At 46.5% G+C, this 24,355-nt stretch overlaps 1 protein-coding gene across 1 annotated transcript in view; it reads right to left on the bottom strand.

Annotated features, from left to right (window-relative positions):
- Positions 1–2,711: 2,711 nt before the first annotated feature.
- Positions 2,712–24,355, bottom strand: part of LOC141194443 (uncharacterized) — a 73,596-nt gene continuing 51,952 nt past the window's right edge. The window contains exon 13 of the mRNA XM_073662364.1: positions 2,712–6,576. Within this exon, the coding sequence (XP_073518465.1) occupies positions 5,309–6,576 (1,268 nt within the window). The 3' untranslated portion in view covers positions 2,712–5,308. The remainder of the gene's footprint in view (positions 6,577–24,355) is intronic.

The following is a 24,355-nucleotide window of genomic DNA, read 5'->3' as shown; positions in this document are numbered from 1 at the left end:
TGTGTTAATTCATAGTTTTGATGCCTTCAGTGTGAATGTACAATTGTCATAGTTATGAAAAAACAGAAAAATCTTTTAATGAGAAGGTGTGTCCAAACTTTTGGTCTGTACTGTATATACGATATAAAACATTGTCTGAAGGGATACTTAAGTCCTTTGATCAATTAAAGGGGGAGTTTGGGTTGACAAATAAACAATTGTATAAATATCTACAGTTTCGGCATTCATTTAATGCACAATCAAGATGGACTCCCTTTTGGGTAGAAAATAATACTTTTGTTAAGTTGGTATTAGAGAAGGGAAATACTAAGGGTCGTATATTTCTGATATTTACTGAGTCCTTCTTGATAATTATTTAAAAATATTTCCTTCTCCAACTAGACAAAAATGGATGGAGATATAGGTCCAATTTCTGAGGAGAGCGGTATTAGACCTGGTACCCCAATTATCTTTACATGAGGGTCAGAGATTCTCCCAGATCATATTAATACACAGGAAATATAAGACACCTAGATTCCTATGTAACATAGGATACCGGACTGCTGCTGAACGTCCAAGATGTAAAATGGATGCTGCGGGCCTATTACATACGCTATGGGAATGCCGGGAGATAGGTAAATACTGGAAAGGAGTTCTGTCTATTATAAAGAGGGTATATAAAATAGATATTCAACCAGACCCAAAAAATGCCTATTAGGTATATTAGAGGATGATATGGAATTTGACCCAATTTTAATAGGGATTTCACGTATTTTATTTAAAACTAGGAAACATATTGCATCCAAATGGATTAACCCCTCACCTCCAGAAATTAGTGAATGCAAAAATAGGATAAATAATATTATCAGATTAGAAAAAGGGGTATATAAAAAACAAAACTGAATGAATAAATTAGAGAAAATATGGGGCTTATGGTTGGATGCACCTGGAATGCCATCAAGGGGGTTATTGTTGGAGAGACAATTTGAATTATAGGGGAAGGGGGGTATTGGCGAGGTCTAATGTTTCATTGTAATGTGCATTGGAATTCCTTAACATGTGGTATGGGTAATATAGCACACGTATATATGTGTATAGGATTATAATGTTTATTACAATATTATGGTTATATAAGAGATTTCAAGAATGTGGAATGTTAATTGTAAGATATAGTAATTGCAAGTTATCAGACGGTAATGGGCAAGCTGAAAAGATATATAGGAGAGATGCATTCCAAACTGTATCCATCTGTCTCCCGGTATGTTCCCTGCATCCATTATCTGCTGTGTATCCACAGATCCCAGCTAATTTCATTCTATCTGTCCTTGGTACGTTTGATCCAATCTGCATGTTCATCACCTCAATCCTTTGATCCCAATACACACTGGTCTCTAGCTGTCTGATTCCTGAATACATTTAGCCTCTGTGTCCTAATTACATCCCCCCTCCACCCATGCTTTTGTGAGCAGTGTTCCTGCGGCTCCTGCCCTCCTGCACATCTGACCCACCTAATTTGCTGGCCAGAGCTCCATAAATCAAGCGAGCCAAGTCTGGCGCAGACGGGTCTGGCTTTCAAAGGGTAGGTTTTTAAGGGGCTAAAAATGAAATATGCCAGATATGGGCCAGAATTGACCAGAAGGTACGGATAACTATTTACTATTTGAACTTAGATTCTCTATCTCATTCACAGTTAACATTCATTATGCTTATATATGCCCTTACTGTTTTGCCCCACTAATCCTCACTTTCCTTACCTATCCCCAAACCCCAGCACCCTCTAACCAAATCATCATCTCTCCTTCCGTCTTACCTCCCCACCTGACCTCATCTACAGACCTGCTCCTCAACCTTAGATCTATCCTACCAAAACGTAACACAAGCTGAACACCCTACTTCTCCCACCGGCTCTCCCTCTCTCTGCTTCTCCTCACTGCTGGCGACATATCTCTCAATCCTGGACCCCCACAGCTTGCACCTTCCACCAATTTGCCCACCTATCGCAGCAAACCAACTGCAAACTACCGCAACCTCTCGTACGCAAAACCGGTCCCCCTGACGCCCACCCCCCTGCTCCCTCTCTCTGGAGCACTCTGGAATGCCCGCTCTGTCTGCAACAAGCTCCATTTTGTCCATGACCTCTTTACCTCTCGTCATCTCTCCTTCCTGGGCATCACAGAGACATGGCTGACACCCTCCGACACTGCCTTCCCTGCTGCGCTGTGTTACGGTGGCTTGCACTACACCCATACTCCTCGTCCTGGTAACAGACATGGTGGAGTGGGTCCTCTCCTTTCTAACAACGGCACCTTTAGCCCTACTCCTCCTCTACCCTCCCTTATTCTCCCTTCTTTTGAAGTCCACTCTGTCCACATCTACTCTCCCTCCAACGTCCAAGTGGCTGTCATATACTGACCTTCAGGCTCGGTCGCTGCCTTTATTGACCAATTCTCCACCTGGCTTCTTTACTTTCTCTCTGCTGACATTCCCATAATCATCATGGGCGATTTTAACATCCCCACTGACATTCGCCAGTCAGCAGCACCCAAACTCCTGTCGTTTACTTCGTCCCTTGGACTTATTCAGTGGTCCTCCTCAGTCACCCACACAGACGGTCACACACTAGACCTCATCTTCACCCGACTCTGCTCCCTATATAACTTCACAACCTCCCCCCTACCCCTATCTGACCACCATATACTCACTTTCTCATCCCTGTCTTCCTCACCTGTCACCCATGTCCAGCAACTGCCACTCCCCCGCAGAAACCTTGCACATCTAGACACCCACACACTCTTTGACTCTGTTCTTCCACTGACATCCATATCTTCACTTCATGACACAGACAGCTCCACTACTTTCTACAGTGCCACTCTCGCATCAGCTATTGACTCGGTCGCCCCTCTTATGCATGGTAGAGCGCGACGAGTCAACAGGCAACCCTGGCACAACAATCTCACTAAACAGCTTCGACAAGCGTCACTGCATTCAAACAAGGAACATTTGCATTCAAATCATCACTCACCTCTGCTAAACAGGCCTACTTCACAACCCTCATTTCTTCCCTATCCTACAACCCCAAACAGCTATTCAACACTTTTAACTCTCTCCTCCGATCTTCACTGCCCCCTCTGACCTCCGTCATCTCTGCTGAGAAGTTTGCTACACACTTCAAAAACAAGATGGACCAAACACGGCAAGTCTTTACTGTTCGACCATCACAACCCCCTTGTTTTCCACACCATTGCCCTACCCCCATAACCGCCCTTCCCAACATCACGGAAAGAGACCTTACTCGTCTCCTCTCCAAATCACACCTCACCACTTGTGCACTCGACCCCATACAACCTCCTCCCCAACCTTAACCCCACACTCATCCCATCCCTAACCCATCTTTTCAACTTATCACTATCTTCTGGTACCTTCCCCGCTGCCTTCAAACATGCCACAATCACGCCCATCCTCAAAAAGCCATCCCTCGACCCAACCACCTTGTCCAGCTATCGCTCCATATCACTGCTCCCATTTGCCTCCAAACACCTTGAGCAACACGTTCACACTGAACTTTCCTCCCACTTCTCATATAACTCTCTCTTTGACAACCGACAATCCGGCTTCCGCCCCCACCATTCCACCGAAACTGCCCTTACCAAAATCAATTACAGCCAAAGCTAACAGACAATTCTCTGTACTCCTTCTTCTTGACCTGTCCTCTGCTTTCGATACACTTGACCACTGCCTCCTACTACAGATCCTCTCTTCCTTTGGCATCACAGACCTTGTCCTATCTTGGATCTCCTCATATCTTTCTAACCGCACATTTAGCATTCCCCACTCCCATACTACCTCCTCACCCCGCCCCCTCTCTGTTGGAGTCCTTCAATGCTCTGTCCTAGGACCCCAACTCTTCTCAATCTACCCTTGGCCTGGGACAGCTCATAAAGTCCCAAGGCTTCCAGTACCATCTGTATGCTAATGACACCCAGATCTACCTCTCTGGCCCAGATGTCACCTCTATGCTGTCCAGAATCCCAGCATGTCTAGCAGCCATATCCTCCTTCTTCTCCCGCTACCTCTAGCTCAATGTGGACAAAACTGAACTCATTATCTTTCCCCCATCTTGCATATCTTTCCCACCTTATCTTTCTATCACAATAAATGACATCACTCTTTCCCCTGTACCGACAATCCGCTGCCTCGGAGTAACCCTTGACTCTGCCCTGTTCTTCAAACCCCACATCCAAGCTCTCGCCACCTTCTGTCGCCTCCAGCTCAAAATTTTTTCCAGAATCCGTCCTTTCCTCAACCCTTAATCTACTAAACTGCTTGTGCATTCCCTCATCATCTCCTGCCTCGACTACTGCAACATCCTCCTCTGTGGCCTACCTGCTAGCACTCTCGCACCCCTCCAGTCCATCCTTAACTCTGCTGCACGACTAGTCCATCTCTCGCCGGGCTACTCCTCTGCTACCCCCCTTTGCAAATCCCTTCACTGGCTCCCAATTGCCCAGCGTATCCAGTTCAAACTACTAACACTGACCTGCAAAGCCACCCATAACCTCTATCCTCCATACATCTCTGAACTAATCTCCCGATAAATTCCCTCATGTAATTTCCGGTCCTCCCAAAACGTTCTTCTCTCCTCCACACTTATTCGTTCCTCACGCAATTGCCTCCAAGATTTCTCCTGAATATCCCCTGTCCTATGGAATTCTGTGCCTCAACACGTCCGATTATCCGCCACACTTGGATCCTTCAGACGGAACCTGAAAACCCATATCTTCAAACAAGCTTACAGCCTGCCATGACCTTGCTTGCTGCCACCTCAACAACACCAGAGCTACTGCAACCCCTGAACCTACTGTCTCCTTCCCCATTCCTGTAGATTGTAAGCCAGGAGGGGCAGGGTCCTCTTCCCTCCGTACCAGTCTATCATTGTTAGTTAGTTTACTGTAAGTGATATCTGTATTTGGTATGTAACCCCTTCTTAAGGACAGCACCAAGGAATCAATGGCGCTATATAAATAAATAATAATAAAAAATGCATGTATGTGATCCCTATGGTATGATATTTTATTTTATTATTGTATGTACTGGTTTCTTGTTTTGTAAAAAAAATCAAAAAAAAAACCACTGAACCAAAACCAATATCTGAATAAAAATTTATTGGATTAAAAAAAAAGAATAGGAACTCTGTGTGAGTTCTCTGGTGCTTAACCAAAGCGGATTTATCATTAAAACATTTCCCACATTCTGAACATGAAAAAGGCTTCACCCCTGTGTGAATTCTCTGATGCTTAACCACAGCCAATTTAAGGTTAAAACATTTCCCTCATTCAGAACAGGAAAAAGGCTTCTCCCCTGTGTGAGTTCTCTGATGTCTGATAAAACTTGATTTCAATGTAAAACATTTTCCACATTCTGAACAAGAAAATGGCTTCTCTCCTGTGTGGGTTGCCTGGTGGTTATAAAGATGTGCTTTCTGTTTAAAACATTTCCCACATGCTGAGCATGAAAAAGGCTTCTCTCCTGTGTGGGTTCTCTGATGCTTAACCAACGCTGATTTAACGTTAAAACATTTCCCACATCCTGAACATGAAAAAGGCTTCTCCCCTGTGTGAGTTCTCTGGTGTCTAACAAGATCTGATTTCTGGTTAAAACATTTCCCACATTCTGAACATGAAAAAGGCTTCTCACCTGTGTGGGTTCTCTGGTGGATATTAAGATGTTCTTTCTGGTTAAAACATTTCCCACATTCCAAACATGAAAAAGGTTTCTCCCCTGTGTGGGATCTCTGGTGCTTGACAAAATCTGGTTTCCGGTTAAAACATTTCCCACATTCTGAACATGAAAAAGGCTTCTCCCCGGTGTGGGTTCTCTGGTGGCTATTAAGATTTGCTTTGAGGTTGAAACATTTTCCACATTCTGAACAGGAAAAAGGCTTCTCTCCTGTGTGAATTCTCTGATGCTTGACAAAATATGATTTCTGGTTAAAACATTTCCCACATTCTGAACATGAAAAAGGCTTCTCACCTGTGTGGGTTCTCTGGTGGATATCAAGATGGGCTTTCTGGTTAAAACATTTCCCACATTCTGAACATGAAAAAGGCTTCTCCCCTGTGTGAGTTCTATGGTGTCTAACAAGATCTGATTTCTGGATAAAACATTTCCCACACTCTGAACATGAAAAAGTCTTCTCCCTTGTGTGTGTTCTCTGGTGGACATCAAGATGCGCTTTCTGGTTAAAACATCTCCCACATTTGGAACAAAAAAATCTATTGTCTGCTGTGTGAATTTTTTGATGTTTAAGAAAAGAGTTTTCGAGGGTAAAACTATTTCCATTTTCTGAAAGTGAAAATGACTTATTTGCTTTATGAGCAGTTCGTTTTGTAATGCTTATTTTCTTATTTTGATTTTTCTTTGTAGTTGGTAATGAATCAGAGGACAGGGGCTGTTTCAAAGGATCAAATGACAGATCTTTGTTGTGAAGAGATGATGGGATATCTGGAGTAATGGCATTCACTTCAATTGTATCCTGTGGCATCTCAAGATCATCTGATTTAAAAATCTCCCGTCCCTCTGATCTCCTGGTACAGTCATCTGCCAAGAAATTAAACAATTATTAATTTTAAATAAAATATCCTTGAAATTTATATTTTTGACAATTTCTACTTAAAATGTCTGTAGAAATGGCAAGTTATTGACAGAATGACAGTGAATGACAGTTCAGTCTAATAGAAAACCTCATAGGATAAACCAGTGGAGCATGGTGTTCAACTGTTTGTTCATTCTGCCTCCAAAGTATGGAATAAGAAGTCACCAAAAAATGTTATGTAGGCGAAACTGATACCAATAAAAACTTCTACTCATCCATAAACCAATCCAGCAATATGCACTCTCCCAAAGTCAATTCTCCCCCTCGCTTCTGAGCCTTGCAGTGTGCCCAAATCACATTTATCATCCATGTATTTAGCATTACTATAGTGAGAAAAACCCACTTAATTTATGGTGTGTGTCTCATGGAACACAATCTGGGCACTATGTGTTGGGTAGAGATGAGCGGTGTTCGACTAGAGCTGTTCGCCAATCTCAAATTCGAGCTGTTTTGGGTGGTGTTCGAGTTGTTCGACGAACCCGAACGATTTGCAAAAAATTTGGCTGTTCGAGGTTATGTTCGATAACTGTTCGTGCACCAAAAGCGTGTCCTGCATGTCTGGCGCTATTTTGAGCACCAATCATGCAGGGATTGCCTGCCACTCACTGTAATGCCACAGCCATGGTGGTTGTGGCATTAGAGTGATTGCCCAAATCGATGGGAACAGTGCCCACATTGAAACATGAAAAGCCGGCAATTCAGCAGCGGCATACACCGGTACCCGACAATTTAGAACAGAAAGAATAGAGAATCACACATAGATTAGATAGATAGAAACATGTCAGTCACATATATATGAAGTACAGTGACAGTGTTGCTTACTGTACTTGTCATTTAGTGTAAAGGATTTATTAAAAAAAATAATAGTGTTTTCATGCACTGTCTCTTTAAAAAAGCCGGCCGGCAATTCAGCATCTGTACCCGACAATTTAGAATAGAAGGAATAGAGCTTCACACATAGATTAGATAGATAGAAACATGTCAGTCACATATATATGAAGTACAGTGACAGTGTTGATTACTGTACTTGTCATTTAGTGTTAAAATAAAGGATTTATTTAAAAAAAAATTGGAGTGGGGTTCCCCTTAATTTTAGTCTCTAGCGGAGGTTAAGCAGACGGCTGGGGCAGATATTTGAAGCCTGGGAAGGGGTAATACCCACGGAGCTTCCCAGGCTACTAATATCAGGCCCCAGCTGAATACCTAGCCTTTACTAGCTATTAAAATGGGGGACCCCCCCAAAAAAATGACGTGGGGTCCCCCCTTTTTTAATAGCAAGCAAAGGCTAGGCAGACAGCTGGGGACTGATATTAATAGCCCAGGAAGGGTACCATGAATATTGGCCCCCTCCCAGGCTAGAAACACCAGCCGTCAGCCGCCCCAGAAATGGCGCATCCATAGGATGCGCCAATTCTGGCACTTAGCCTCGCTCTTCCCACTGCTCTGTAGCGGTGGCAGTGGGGTAATGGGGCTGGGGTTGATGTCAGCTTATAATGCCAGCTGACATCAAGCCCAGGTTAGTAATGGAGAGGCGTCTATAAGACACCCCCATTACTAACCCCATAGTCAAAGTTAAAAAAACCACAAACACCCAGAATAAAGTCCTTTAATTGAAATAAACACACAATTCTTTATTGTTCTAAATTAAACCATACTTACCATCACGCCCATTCCAGCTGAAGCCAATGATCTCCTGCAATAAAAGAAAAATAATAAAGCAACATCATCCTTACCTTTCCATGGTTCCCACGACAGCTCCAGCTCTGCTACATCGAGATGACAGGCTGGACCGCAGCAGAAAGCTGCCATCCAGCCTGTCATCCCGCGGACACTGAGAAGCGCAGGCATGCTTGTGCTCCTCAGTGTCTGGCTGTGACGGCATAAAGATGAGCCGAGGTCATGTCCAATGAACTCGGCTCACCTCATGCACGTCACTGACAGCGTGGGAAAATTCTCCTGCACTCAGCGCTTCAGCGTGAGAATTTTCCCACGCTGTCAGTGACGTGCATGAGGTGAGCTCATGTCCAATGAACTCAGCTCACCTCATGTACGTCACTGACAGCGTGGGAGGATTCTCACGCTGAAGCGCTGAGTGCAGGAGAATTTTCCCACGCTGTCAGTGACGTGCATGAGGTGAGCCGAGTTCATTGGACATGACCTCGGCTCATCTGGATGCCGTCACAGCGAGACACTGAGGATCTCAAGCATGGCTGCGCTTCTCAGTCTGTGCGGCATGGCAAGCTGGATGGCAGCGTTCTGCTGCGGTCCAGCCTGTCATCTCGATGTAGCAGAGCTGAAGCTGTCGTGGGAACCATGGAAAGGTAAGGATGATGTTGCTTTATTATTTTTCTTTTATTGCAGGAGATCGTTGGCTTCAGCTGGAATGGGCGTGACGGTAAGTATGGTTTAATTTAGAACAATAAAGAATTGTGTGTTTTTTTCAATGAAAGGACTTTATTCTGGGTGTTGTGTTTTTTTTAAATACTTTACTAGAAATTCATGGTGGTCATGTCTAATATTGGCGTGACCCCATGAATTTCGGGCTTAGGGCCAGCTGATAATGCCAAGCTGGCCCTAACCCCTTTATTACCCAGTGAGCCACCGCACCAGGGCCCTGGATGAGTTGGGTACAGCGCCAGAAGATGGCGCTTCTATGAACGTGCCATTTTCCGGGGTGGCTGCGGACTGCAATTTGCAGCGGGGGGGGGGGGGGCGGGGGAGCTTGGGCCTCCCTGCGCTGCAGATTCCAGCCCCCAGCTGCCTAGTTGTACCTGGCTGGACACAAAAATAGGGCGAAGCCCCACGTTTTTTTTTTTTTAATTATTTCTTGAAATTCATGAAATAATTAAGAAAAAAGGGCTTCCCTATATTGTTGTGTCCGGCCAGGTACAAATAGGCAGCTGGTGGTTGGGGGCAGCCCGTTCCTGCCTGCTGTACCTGGCTGGACACAAATATAGTGCGAAGCCCCACGTCAATTTTTTTTTAAATTATTTCATGAAACTAGATGGTGGCCCGATTCTAACGTATCGGGTATTCTAGAATATGTATGCGGCAGACCCGGCGCAATCAGCAGAGCGGTGTTTAAATTTGGCGCCAAAATCGCTGACTGGTCGCGGCCAGCAACCGCGACCAATCAGCAAAGCGGTGTTGAAATTTGGCGACTATATCGCTGATTGGTCACGGCCGGCGGTCGCGACTAATCAGCAGAGCGGGGTTTAAATTTTGCGCCAATAATGGTGATTGGTCACGACCGCGACCATTCAGCAGAGCGGTGTTTAAATTTGGCGGCAATAATGTTGATTAGTCGCGGCCGGCGGTCGCGACCAATCAGCAGAGCGGGGTTTAAATTTGGCGCCAATAATGCTGATTGGTCGCAATTGCCGGCCGCGACCAATCAGCAGAGCGGTGTTTAAATTTGGCGCCAAAATCGCTAATTGGTCGCGGCCGGCAACCGTGACCAATCAGCAGAGCGGGGTTTAAATTTGGCGCCAATACTGCTGATTGGTCGCGGCCGGCAACCGCGACCAATCAGCCGAGCAGGGTTTAAATTTGGCGCCAATACTGCTAATTGGTCGCGGACGGCGACCGAGACTAATCAGCAGAGCGGTGTTTCAATTTTGCGGCAATATTGTTGATTGATCTCGGCCAGCGACCGCGATCAATCAGCAGAACGGTGTTTAAATTTGGCGCCAAAATCGCTAATTGGTCGCGGCCGGCAACCGTGACCAATCAGCAGAGCGGGGTTTAAATTTGGCGCCAATACTGCTGATTGGTCACGGCCGGCAACCGCGACCAATCAGCCGAGCAGGGTTTAAATTTGGCGCCAATACTGTTAATTGGTCGCGGACGGCAACCGCGACTAATCAGCAGAGCGGTGTTTCAATTTTGCGGCAATATTGTTGATTGATCTCGGCCAGCGACCGCGATCTATCAGCAGAGCGGTGTTTAAATTTGGCGCCAATAATGCTGATTAGTCGCGGCCGGCATCCGCGACCAATTAGCAGAGCGGGGTTTAAATGTGGCGCCAATCTCGCTGATTGGTCGCGGCTGGAGTCCGCAACCAATCAGCAGAGCGTTGTTTAAATTTGGCGCCAAGCTCGCTGATTGGTCGCAGCCGCTATTTAAATGTGGCGCCCAAATCGGTGATTCGTCGCGGGCAGCGTCCGCGACCAATCAGCAGAGCGGTGGTTAACTTTAGCGCCAAGATCACTGATTGGTCGCGTGCGGAGAGCGTGACAAATTAGCGAATCGTATTGGTGAGGACCGGGGAGCGCCGCTGCCTGGTCGGATACTTCCGCTGCGAGAAGCCGGGAGATGAGCGACTGCTCGCAGCAGAAGTATCCCGACCCGCAGCGCCGCTCCCCGGTCCTCCCTTGACACCCTAGCCGCTGATGTCCCCACAGTATCCGCATGGTGTTACAAAGATCCGGACATTTGTGTTAAAAATCGCTGATTGGTCGCTGGCGCTGCCCGTGACCAATCACCGATTTGTGCGCCAAATTTAAATATCGTCCGCGACCAATCACCGATCTTGGCTCCACATTTAAACACCACTGTGCTGATTGGTTGCCGACGCTGGGCGCGACCAATCACCGATTTTGGCGCCACATTTAAATAGCGTCCGCGACCAATCAGTACAGCGGTGTTTAAATGTGGAGCCAAGATGGGTGATTGGTCGCGGCCGATATTTAAATTTGGCGCCCAAATCGGTGATTGGTCGCGGGCAGCGCCAGCGGCCAATCAGCGATTTTTAACACAAATGTCCGGACCTTTGTAACACCATGGTTATTGACCCGCGACCAATCACTGATCTTGCCGCCAAAGTTAAACACTACTGTGCTACTCATGCACGTCACTGACAGCGTGGGAAAATTCTCACGCTGAAGCGCTGAGTGCAGGAGAATTTTCCCACGCTGTCGGTGACGTGCATGAGGTGAGCAGAGTTCATTGGACATGACCTCGGCTCATCTTTATGCCGTCACAGCCAGACACGGAGGAGCACAAGCATGCCTGCGCTTCTCAGTGTCCGCGGGATGACAGGCTGGATGGCAGCTTTCTGCTGCGGTCCAGCCTGTCATCTCGATGTAGCAGAGCTGAAGCTGTCGTGGGAACCATGGAAAGGTAAGGATGAGGTTGCTTTATTATTTTTCTTTTATTGCAGGAGATCATTGGCTTCAGCTGGAATGGGCGTGACGGTAAGTATGGTTTAATTTAGAACAATAAAGAATTGTGTGTTTATTTCAATTAAAGGACTTTATTCTGGGTGTTTGTGTTTTCTTTTAACTTTGACTATGGGGTTAGTAATGGGGGTGTCTTATAGACGCCTCTCCATTACTAACCTGGGCTTGATGTCAGCTGGCATTATAAGCTGACATCAACCCCAACCCTATTACCCCACTGCCACCGCTACAGGGCAGAGGGAAGAGCGAGGCTAAGTGCCAGAATTGGCGCATCCTATGGATGCGCCATTTCTGGGGCGGCTGACGGCTGGTGTTTCTAGCCTGGGAGGGGGCCAATATTCATGGCTCCCTTCCTGGGCTATTAATATCAGCCCCCAGCTGTCTGCCTAGCCTTTGCTAGCTATTAAAATAGGGGGGACCCCACGTCATTTTTTGGGGGGTTCCCCCATTTTAATAGCTAGTAAAGGCTAGGTATTCAGCTGGGGGCTGATATTAGTAGCCTGGGAAGCTCCGTGGGTATTACCCTCTTCCCAGGCTTCAAACATCTGCCCCAGCCATCTGCTTAACCTCCGCCAGAGACTAAAATTACGGGGAACCCCACGCCAATTTTTTTTTTTTATAAATCCTTTATTTTAACACTAAATGACAAGTACAGTAACCAACACTTTCACTGTACTTCATATATATGTGACTGACATGTTTCTATCTATCTAATCTATGTGTGATTCTCTATCTTTCTGTTCTAAATTGTCGGGTACAGATGCTGAATTGCCGGCCGGCTTTTTTAAAGAGACAGTGCATGAAAACACTATTATTTTCTTAAATAAATCCTTTACACTAAATGACAAGTACAGTAACCAACACTGTCACTGTACTTATTATATATGTGACTGACATGTTTCTATCTATCTAATCTATGTGTGATGCTCTATTCCTTCTTGTCTAAATTGTCGGGTACCGGTGTATGCCGCTGCTGAATTGCCGGCCGGCTTTTTTAAAGAGAGCGTCTTCTGAGCAGTTTGTCAGCTTTTGGACACATTTGAAGGTGTTTTCTATGTGTTTCTATGTGTTTTTGTTTGCCTGCCATTGGTTTTAACGGTGTTCGACGGTGTTCTAAGGTGTTCGACGAACAGTTCCTCGAACATCCCGGTGTTCGACGAACCGAACCCGAACACTACGGGGGTGGCTCAACACTAGTGTTGGGTAATAAAATGGTCAATGTGCAATTTTCACTCTCTTATATCCATGGCGTGCTAATTTTCGGAAAGTGCCTGTGGAGTCAAAATAATCGCTACGCCTATAGATTAATACACTGAGGGTTATAATTTCCAAAATTGAGTCACTTTATGGGGATTTCTACTGCTCTGGTTTTCTGCCATTTTGATATATTAAGGATTCTGTAAATGGTGTGTCCCATCTCCCCTGGGATCTGCTCCCACGACGTCTGCTTCTGTCACCAGGAGCCGCCTTAATCATTCTGCCAGCAGTGCTGGAAATGGAGGAGACGTCAGAACCAGAAGCTCTGGGTGGTGCAGGCTCTGTCCAGCCCCTAAGATTAGGTTGCCTGGAACCAGTAGTACCATCCAGTCTGGCAGTATGGGTGTGTGTTCTGTCCAGCTGGAGTAATCTGCTCCCTGCTTCATCCAATTGGAAAGCACCATACCCTACTAAAGCTGGAAGAATACTGCCGGAAGCTGCCAGATACAGCCTTGTTCTCCTCTGGTTCTGTTCTCTGTGCTCAGCTCCCGGCTTGTGTATTTGTTTCCTGTTGTGACTGACCCCGGCCCGTTTACTGACTACTCTTGTGTCTTCTGATTTTGTATTTTCTTTGCCCTCCTGGTTCTGACCCAACTACCTGACGATTCTTCTTGTGGTTAAAGGGTGATGAGCGAGGCAATCCCTGGGATCTGGAAAATTAAGTATATAGCGTCAAGTTTGTTCATGATAGCCATTTTTTGAGCTGCTAGGTGACCATGAACAGTGCCCCCAATACACTGTGTCGGCAAACTATCCCAGAAAGTTCTGCATTCCAAAAACTAAATGTCGCTCCTTCCCTTCTTAACCTGTCATGTGCCCAGACAGTAGTGTACAACCGTATATAGGGTATTGTCACATTCTAGAGCAGTTGGAAAATAATCTGTAAGGTCCATTTGTTTCCTATTATCCTTGGGGAAGTATTCCAAATTTATCACAACTAGTGTTGAGCGAGCATGCTCGACACTGCTCGGTACTCGCCCGAGCATCACGCTACTCGGGAAGGTCGGCAAGCACCGAGCATTTCCGGGTTATTCGGGTAGGAGCTCGGTTCTCCGCCCTGCATCTTTGGCGCTCTTTACAGAGCCAATGAACATGCAGGGATTGCCAGCCAGTCACTGTAATGCCGCAGCGTGCAGAGGACGGGGCCGTGGCCAAGGTGAAAATGTGCCACAACCAACAGCCACATCGTCTCACTCCCAGTTCTTGACCAAATTACTAGGGAAGCACACAACAACACCAGTATTGCGAACTGATCAGTGTGAACAGGTTATTAATTGGATAGCAGATAATACTTCCAGTTACCTGGGCACCACCACCTCCGGTCTGTCTTCCACACGGTCAAGTCTTAGTAGCCGTGAGTCTCGACCGCATACTCCTCCTCACCCTGATGCTCCTTCCTCCCACCATGCCGAGTGTCGTCAGACAGCAACTGATCCCACACTTGGACACTCTGAAGAGCTGTTCACTGGTCCATTTCCATATTTGGACCCCTCGCCTACTCCGCTTGAAGTGGTGGAAGAGGAGATCCCATGTAGCGATGCCCAAATATTTGAGCTGCCACGGTCACACAAAGGCGACGGTGGGAAAGTGTCACAAGAGGTGGACGATGATGAGACACAATTGCCAGAAAGTCAGGAGGAGGACCAGGGTGCGGAAGGGGAAGACGAGGTGGTGGATGATATAGTAACTGACCCAACCTGGCAGGAGGAGACACAGAGCGAGGCCAGCAGCACACAGGGGGGAGGGAGGCAGAGTACCCCAACAAACAAGAAGAAGCAGTGTGGTGGCCGCAGACAGAAGGCGGGCAACCGTTCCCCGTAACACCAACACGAGGGACGTTGCCAGTACAACCGGTCAGTCTTCCAGAGTCTGGAATTTTTTTAAAGACTCTGCTGATAACCCCAAAAAGGCCATTTGTACCTCCTGCCAGGCCAGCATCAGCAGGGGTGACAAAACTACCAGCCTGACCACCACCAGCATGATCAGGCACATGTCAGCAAAGCACCCGACTTTGTGGGGTGAACCCCAGGGTCCACGACCAGTGTCAGCGGGTGTCACCACTGCTTCTTCCGCTGTTGTGCGTGTAAGAGAACCCCCTGTTGTGCGTGCAAGGCAATCCCCTGTCCATACTGCATGCAAAGATGCCCCCTCCTCTCAGTCTTCACTTGTTATGGCAGTTTCTCAAGAAACAGCATCAACATCCACGTCCCACTGCAGCGTTCAATTGTCCATATCCCAGACCTTTAAACAAAAGCGCAAATTCGCAGCCAACGCCCCACAGGCCACAGTCCTAAATTCGCACATTTCACGACTGCTTGCGTTGGAAATGCTGCCTTTTAGGCTGGTGGAGATGGAATCCTTCCGCAACCTTATGGCAGTGGCCGGCCCTCGGTACTCGGTCCCCAGCCGACACTATTTTGCCCAGTGTGCCATCCCCGCACTACACAAGCACGTGTCCCAAAACATCTGCCGTGCCCTCAGCAACGCAGTTACTGGGAGGGTCCACCTGACAACGGACACGTGGACAAGTGCTTGTGGCCAGGGACGGTACATCTCCCTGACAGCACACTGGGTAAACATAGTGGAAGCCAGGACCCAGTCGGACCTTGGGACGGAACACATCCTCCCCACACCGAGGATTGCGGGCCCTATGTCAGTCAGAGTTGCCCCCACAGTGTACAGATCCTGCGCATCATCCTCCTCCTCCTCATGTTCAGCCTCCATCTCAGATATCACCACATCAGTTACAAGCTGGAAGCACTGCAGTACTGCTTCAGCCAAGCGGCAACAGGCTGTGCTGAAACTCATAAGCTTAGGTGATAAACCTCACACTGCTTGTGAGTTGTGGACAGCTGTGAAAGAGCAGGCAGATCTGTGGCTGAGACCACTGAACTTACATCCAGGCATGGTCATGTGTGACAATGGCCGTAACCTGGTGGCGGCGCTGAGGCGAGGCAAGATCACACATGTACCATGCCTGGCTCATGTGCTTAACCTCATGGTTCAGCGGTTTCTTAAATCGTACCCCGAGTTGCCAGATCTGCTTGTCAAAGTACGCCCCCTGTCAGCTCATTTTCGCAAGTCGGTTACAGCTTCCGCCGCCCTTGCTGTGTTGCAGCAGCGTTTGAAGCTTCCGTCACACCGACTGGTGTGTGATGTCCCCACACGTTGGAACTCTACTTGTCTGTCTTTTGCAACGCTCTCTGCAGAGAATTAAAGAGGAGGCATTGCAGCCAGAGTATGATGAGATGGATCAAGAAGCCATAGCGATCGATTACACACAGCCCAGCCTCATCTCATCCCAACGTGCATTGGGTGACAATGAGGGAGAGGAGGAGGAGGAAGAACAGGAGCTGGTATCATGCTCTGTAGACGGTAGTACCTGTACAACTGTCATACCGTCGGTTCAGCGTGGGTGGCCTGAGGACAGGGGGGAGGAGGAGGACAGCATGGTCAGTCATCATCTTGGTGAGGACACGGATATCTTGCCCGTTACCAGTCTGTCACGCATGGCTGACTTTATTTTACGCTGCCTTAATCGTGACCCTCGTGTTGTCAAAATGTTGGGTGACAGTCATTACTGGTTGGTGACACTTTTAGACCCCTGCTACAAGGAGAACTTTCACTCTCTTATTCCTGAGGTGGAGAGGTCTACAAAAATGGGGCAGTACCAGAAGGCCCTTGCTGCAGAACTGTTAAAAAAATTCCCATCTGAACACGCTAGCGGCAGAGGTCACAGTTCGTTGCCCAACCAAGGTGTACAGGCGAGAGAGACGCAACTCCAATCCAGCAGAGGCAGGGGAACACTGTCAACATTCTGGGAGAGTTTTCTCAGACCCTCCCTTCGGACAGGCCCTAAGGCGCGGGGTACTCTCACAAGGAGTGGAAAGTTTCAAAAGATGGTGAGGGAGTAACTTGCCGACCGTACCAGCGTCCTCTGTGAATTCTCTGTGCCTTTTAATTATTGGGTATCCAAGCTGGACACTTGGAATGAACTCGCTCTGTACGCCTTGGAGGTCCTGGCCTGCCCTGCTGCTAGCGTGTTATCGGAGCGTGTTTCTAGTGTCGCTGGTGGAATTATAACTGATAAGCGCACTCACCTGTCAACTGAAAATGCTGACAAGCTGACCCTTATCAAAATGAACAAGGGCTGGATTGGGCCAGACTTCTCATCACCACCAAATGACAGCAGAGTAACATAAAGTCAAATCCACTGTGCTATTTCGGGAGGTGTATTCACATGCACCGCTTCACATCCACACATGGGTATACGCTTCCTCATTTCGGCTGTTTTATGCTCTTCTCCTTATCCTCAGCCTCCACCACCACTATACCACCAGGGTGACCGTGGTCCGTGTTGCCAGCATTGCAAGTTCTTACGTCCTTATTTTTGGCAGCTTTTGCTTGGAAGGCATAAGCAAAGACTATGGGAGACCCACTCCCCAATAATGGGGATAATGTTTGTAATATGCTGTACTGCATGGCTCTTGTAAGGGGCATTGCAAGTTCCTCCATCCTAATTTTTGGCAGCTTTTGCTTGGAAGGCATAAGCAAAGACTATGGGAGACCCACTCCCCCATAATGGGAATAATGTTTGTAATATGCTGTACTGCATGGCTCTTGTAAGGGGCATTGCAAGTTCCTCCGTCCTAATTTTTGGCAGCTTTTGCTTGGAAGGCATAAGCAAAGACTATGGGAGACCCACTCCCCAATAATGGGAATAATGTTTGTAAGATGCTGTACTGCATGGCTCTTGTAAGGGGCATTGCAAGTTCCTCTGTCCTAATTTTTGGCAGCTTTTGCTTGGAAGGCATAGGCAAATACTATGGAAGACCAACTCCCCAATAATGGGAATACTGTTTTTAAGATGCTGTACTGCATGGCTCTTGTTTGCCAGCATTGCAAATTCCTCCGTCCTAATTTTTGGCAGCTTTTGATCCGAAGGCATAGGCAAAGACTATCGGAGACCCACTCCCCAATAATGGGAATAATGTTTTTAAGATGCTGTACTGCATGGCTCTTGTTTGCCAGCATTGCAAGTTCCTCTGTCCTAATTTTTGGCAGCTTTTGCTTGGAAGGCATAGGCAAAGACTATGCGAGACCCACTCCCCAATAATGGGAATAATGTTTTTAAGATGCTGTACTGCATGGCTCTTGTTTGCCAGCATTGCAAGTTCCTCCGTCCTTATTTTTGGCAGCTTTTGCTTGGAAGGCATAGGCAAAGACTATGGGAGACCCACTCCCCAATAATGGGAATAATGTTTTTAAGATGCTGTACTGCATGGCTTTTGTAAGGGGCATTAAAACCATCTTGTTAAGCTACTGTGACCTCCATGTCTCTTCCACGGCGCATTGATATTGTTTTTTTATTCCACTGCGACCTCCACCACTCTTCCAGGGGGCATTAAAACCGTCTTGTTAAGCTACTGTGACCTCCACATCTCTTCCAAGGGGCATTAAAACCGTCTTGTTAAACCACTGTGACCTCCACGTCTCTTCCAAGGGGCATTAAAACCATCTTGTTAAACCACTGTGACCTCCACGTCTCTTCCAAGGGGCATTAAAACCGTCTTGTTAAGCTACTGTGACCTCCACGTCTCTTCCAAGGGGCATTAAAACCGTCTTGTTAAACCACTGTGACCTCCACGTCTCTTCCAAGGGGCATTAAAACTGTCTTGTTAAACCACTGCGACCTCCACCAATCTTCCAAGGGGCATTAAAACCGTCTTGTTAAACCACTGTGACCTCCACGTCTCTTCCAAGGGGCATTAAAACCATCTTGTTAAACCACTGTGACCTCCACGTCTCTTCCAAGGGGCATTAAAACTATCTTGTTAAACCACTGTGACCTCCACGTCTCTTCCAAGGGGCATTAAAACCGTCTTGTTAAACCACCGCGACCTCCACCACTCTTCCAAGGGGCATTAAAACCGTCTTGTTAAGCTACTGTGACCTCCACGTCTCTTCCAAGGGGCATTAAAACCGTCTTGTTAAACCACTGTGACCTCCACGTCTCTTCCAAGGGGCATTAAAACTGTCTTGTTAAACCACTGCGACCTCCACCAATCTTCCAAGGGGCATTAAAACCGTCTTGTTAAGCTACTGTGACCTTCACGTCTCTTCCAAGGGGCATTAAAACCGTCTTGTTAAACCACTGTGACCTCTACGTCTCTTCCAAGGGGCATTAAAACCGTCTTGTTAGACTACTGCGACCTCCACCAATCTTCCAAGGGGCATTAAAACTGTCTTGTTAGACTACTGCGACCTCCACCAATCTTCCAAGGGGCATTAAAACCGTCTTGTTAAATCACTCTGAACTCCACAGCTCTTCCAAGGGGCATTGATATTGTCTTTTTATTCCACTGCGACCTCCACCACTCTTCCAAGGGGCATTAAAACCGTCTTGTTAAGCTACTGTGACCTCCACGTCTCTTCCCCACGGCGCATTGATATTGTTTTTTATTCCACTGCGACCTCCACCACTCTTCCAAGGGGCATTAAAACCGTCTTGTTAAACCACTGTGACCTCCACGTCTCTTCCAAGGGGCATTAAAACCGTCTTGGTAAACCACTGTAACCACGTCTCTTCCAAGGGGCATTAAAACCATCTTGTTAAACCACTGTGACCTCCACGTCTCTTCCAAGGGGCATTAAAACTGTCTTGTTAAACCACCGTGACCTCCACCACTCTTCCAAGGGGCATTAAAACCGTCTTGTTAAGCTACTGTGACCTCCACGTCTCTTCCAAGGGGCATTAAATCCGTTTTGTTAAACCACTGTGACCTCCACGTCTCTTCCAAGGGGCATTAAAACAGTCTTGTTAAACCACTGCGACCTCCACCAATCTTCCAAGGGGCATTAAAACCGTCTTGTTAAGCTACTGTGACCTCCACGTCTCTTCCAAGGGGCATTAAAACCGTCTTGTTAAACCACTGTGACCTCCACGTCTCTTCCAAGGGGCATTAAAACCGTCTTGTTAAACCACTCTGAACTCCACAGCTCTTCCAAGGGGCATTGATATTGTCTTTTTAATCAGCTGCGACCTCCACCACTCTTCCAAGGGGCATTAAAACCGTCTTGTTAAACCACGTTGAACTCCACAGCTCTTCCAAGGGGCATTGAAATGTTGTTTTTAATTACCTCTAACCTCCACGACTCTTCCAACGGGCATTGCATTTCCTCCTAATTTTAGTCAGCTTTTGCTTTTCAATGCATGGGCGAAAACTAAGGGAGACCCACTCCCCAATAATGGGTAGAAGGTTTTTAGCACGCTGTAATCCACGTCTGTTTCAAGGGGCATTGCAGTTTCTCATAATTTTTGGAAAGCCTTCCATTCACTGCTTAGGCCAACAGTGTACAGGAGATACAGTTGCTATAAATGGAAAAAAGGTTTAGTTAAGGCCCTCTGACCTCCATGTCACTTCCATGGGGCATTGGAGTGCCTCGAAATTTTTGGTAGGCATTGCACTCACTGTATGCCCTATAACTGTGTAGCCGAACAGCTCCTTTTGGTACAGAAACATATCCTACAAGACATGTGTGGTTGACTGGCCTGATATTGATGTGAATGGTCCCTGTTCCTCCTGCTCTTTCTCCTTTGCCACCACCTCAACAGGCTGAACAGGCAGGGAGCTGGATAACAGTTAGGAGGGATAGAGGGAAGAAGTATAGGAAGGCTGGTTCAGAACCGGCATTATTGGAGCACGACAGATCCTCTGACCGCCGGGGGAGTGTATGCTCCAGTAATGAGGGGGAGGGGGAAGTGTAGGGCAGGCAAGACAGGTTCTGGTAGTGGGTGACTCTATTATTAGGGGGACAGACAGGGCAATCTGTCACAAAGACCGAGATCGCCGAATGGTGTGCTGCCTCCCTGGCGCTCGAGTCCGGCACATCGCGGATCGGGTTGACAGGTTACTGGGTGGGGCTGGCGAAGACCCAGCGGTCATGGTCCACATCGGCACCAATGACAAAGTGAGTGGTAGATGGAGGGTCCTTAAAAATGATTTCAGGGACCTAGGTAGGAAGCTTAGGGCAAGGACCTCCAAGGTAGTTTTCTCAGAAATACTACCAACCCCGCGAGCCACACAGGAGCGCGAACGGGAAGTTAGGGAGGTGAATAAGTGGCTAAAGAGTTGGTGCAAGGCAGAAGGGTTTGGGTTCATGGAGAACTGGGCCGACTTCGCGGTCGGCTACAGGCTCTACCGTAGGGACGGGCTGCACCTCATTGGGGAGGGTGCAGCAGTGCTGGGGAAGAAGATGGCTAATAGGTTGGAGGAGTTTTTAAACTAGAGACGGGGGGGGGGACCAAGGAAATAGGTGGGATGTGGGATGTGAGGCAAGCAAGGGGGAAGGGGAGAAGTGAATATAATGAGGGTGGAGAGGGGGGTGGGGATAGTACAGTTAGATCGTTAGAGAAGAATAGGATGCTAAATAACCCCAAAGTTTTATCTTGCATGCTGACCAACGCAAGAAGCCTGACCAATAAGGCGGATGAGCTGCAGGCGCTTATATCGGAGGAGAGGTATGACATCGTAGGTATAACAGAGACTTGGCTAGACGATAGCTACGACTGGGCGGTAAATTTATTAGATTATAGTTTATTTAGAAGGGACCGGAAACAGGGGAAAGGCGGAGGAGTCTGCTTATATGTAAAGTCATGTCTAAAACCCAGACTAAGGGAAGATATAGGAGAGGGAGAAGAGGGGGTCGAGTCCATGTGGGTAGAGATAGAGGGAACTAAAAATATTAATAAAATATTACTGGGGGTCTGCTATAAGCCACCAAATATAACAGAGGAGAATGAGAATCTGCTATTAGGACAAATAGACAAAGTAGCAAAACATAATGAAGTGATTGTAATGGGGGATTTCAACTACCCGGATATTGACTGGGAAACAGAAACCTGTAGATCTCAGAAAGGAAAAAGGTTCTTGACAAATATTAAGGATAATTATCTCTCCCAACTAGTGCAGGAACCAACGAGAGGGAAGGCCGTGTTGGACTTAATATTGACTAATAGGCCTGATAGAATAACTGAGGTACAGATAGGGGGGCACCTAGGTAATAGCGACCATAATATTATCGACTTCAAAATGCCCTTCAGTAGGGTTATCAATAAGGGAACAACAAAAACATTAAACTTTAGGAGGGCGAAGTTTGATCAGCTGAAAGAAAGCCTTCAACTTATTGACTGGGACAAAGTTCTTAATCAAAGGAATACGAATAGTAAATGGGAAACCTTCAAAAGAATTCTGAATACTCAGTGCGAGAGGTATATACCGTATGGGAATAAAAGGGCCAGAAATAAGAGGAAACCAATATGGTTGAACAAGAACGTAAAAGGGGCGTTAAATAGCAAAAAAGAGGCATTCAAGAGATTAAAACAGGAAAACAGTAAGGAGGCACTAATGTGTTACAAGGAAAAAACGAGAACCTGTAAAAAACAAATAAAAATAGCGAAGGAGGAAACAGAGAAACGTATTGCTAGGGAAAGTAGATCAAATCCCAAACTGTTCTTTACGTATATAAATAGTAAAAGGATTAAATCGGATAATATTGGACCGATAAAAAGTGAGGAAGGCAAAATCATAGAGAAAGATGAGGATAAAGCTAATCTATTAAATAATTTTTTTTCGACAACTTTCACAAAGGAAATCGAACTAACAGGAGAAATGAGAAGTGACAAACTTAATCCTCCACTAAGTATGACAAATCTAACCCAAGTTGGGGTACAGAAACGCCTCAGTAACATTAAAATAAACAAATCACCAGGACCTGATGGCATACACCCACGGGTACTAAGGGAACTAAGTAATGTGATAGACAGACCGTTATATCTTATATTTAAGGACTCTGTTGAGACTGGGTCTGTACCACTTGATTGGCGACAGGCGAATGTAGTGCCAATATTCAAAAAGGGAGCGAAAAGTGACGCCGGAAACTATCGGCCGGTGAGTCTGACGTCCGTTGTGGGCAAAATTTTTGAAAGCTTAATTAAAGAAGCAATTACGGAGCATCTTGATGCTAATAATCTTTTAATCCCGAACCAACATGGATTCATGAGGAATCGCTCCTGCCAAACAAACCTGATTGACTTCTACGAGGAGGTTAGCTCTCGAGTAGATCAGGGGGAACCAGTGGATGTCGTGTATCTCGACTTCTCAAAAGCGTTCGATAGCGTGCCACATAATAGGTTGGTATACAAAATGAGAATGATGGGGCTGGGGGAAAATGTCTGCAAGTGGGTAGCTAACTGGCTAAAGGATAGAAGGCAGAGGGTGGTTATAAATGGAATATACTCAGATTGGGTAAGCGTCACTAGTGGGGTACCACAGGGGTCTGTACTAGGCCCAATGTTATTTAATATCTTTATTAACGACATAGTCAACGGGATAAATAGTAAAATATCAATATTTGCAGATGACACAAAGTTATGTAAAACAATTAATACAAAAGAGGACAGTGCAGACCTACAGAGGGATTTGGATAAGCTGGGTAGGTGGAGCATTAAATGGCAAATGAGGTTTAACGAGGAGAAATGTAAGGTCATACATATGGGAAGGAAAAATGGAAGTCACCAGTACTCACTGAATGGGAAATCATTGGGGAATTCAGAGATGGAGAAGGACTTGGGCATCTTGATTGATAGCAAACTAAATTGGAGTGCCCAAAGTCAGGCCGCTGCTGTAAGGGCAAACAGGGTAATGGGATGTATCAGAAGAGGTATAGCTGCAAAGGATGAGAACATTGTTCTTCCACTGTACAAAGCACTGGTCAGACCACACTTGGAATACTGTGCTCAGTTATGGGCCCCAATATATAGAAAGGATATAAATGAGCTTGAAAAGGTACAAAGGAGGGCAACAAAATTAATAAAGGGAATGGAGGGACTGCAATACCCAGAGAGGTTGGCAAAACTAGGACTATTCAGCCTGGAAAAGAGAAGGTTGAGGGGGGACATAATAAATGTGTACAAATATGTTAGGGGACAGTATAGAGATCTTGCCCGGGATTTGTTCAAAAGGAGGGATATTACGGTAACAAGAGGGCCCTCACTAAGACTGGAAGAGAAAAGGTTTCAGCACCAGCATAGGAAGGGGTTCTTTACGGTAAGAGCAGTGAGAATATGGAATTCACTGAGTGAGGAGACGGTAATGTCGGATTCACTACACCAGTTCAAGCGGGGACTGGATGCATTTCTAGATACCAGGCAGATTTCAGCATATACTTAAAAATGAAATAAAATAGTAGGTTGATACAGGGATTTATTCTGACTGCTGGTTTCAGA

Source organism: Phyllobates terribilis, unplaced genomic scaffold, assembly GCF_046119375.1.
Source record: "Phyllobates terribilis strain yellow unplaced genomic scaffold, ASM4611937v1 Scaffold_71__1_contigs__length_7168151, whole genome shotgun sequence".
Classification (NCBI taxonomy): domain Eukaryota; kingdom Metazoa; phylum Chordata; class Amphibia; order Anura; family Dendrobatidae; genus Phyllobates; species Phyllobates terribilis.
The sequence above is the reverse complement of the archived record's forward strand: the minus strand, read 5'-3'. Positions and strand labels throughout refer to the sequence as shown.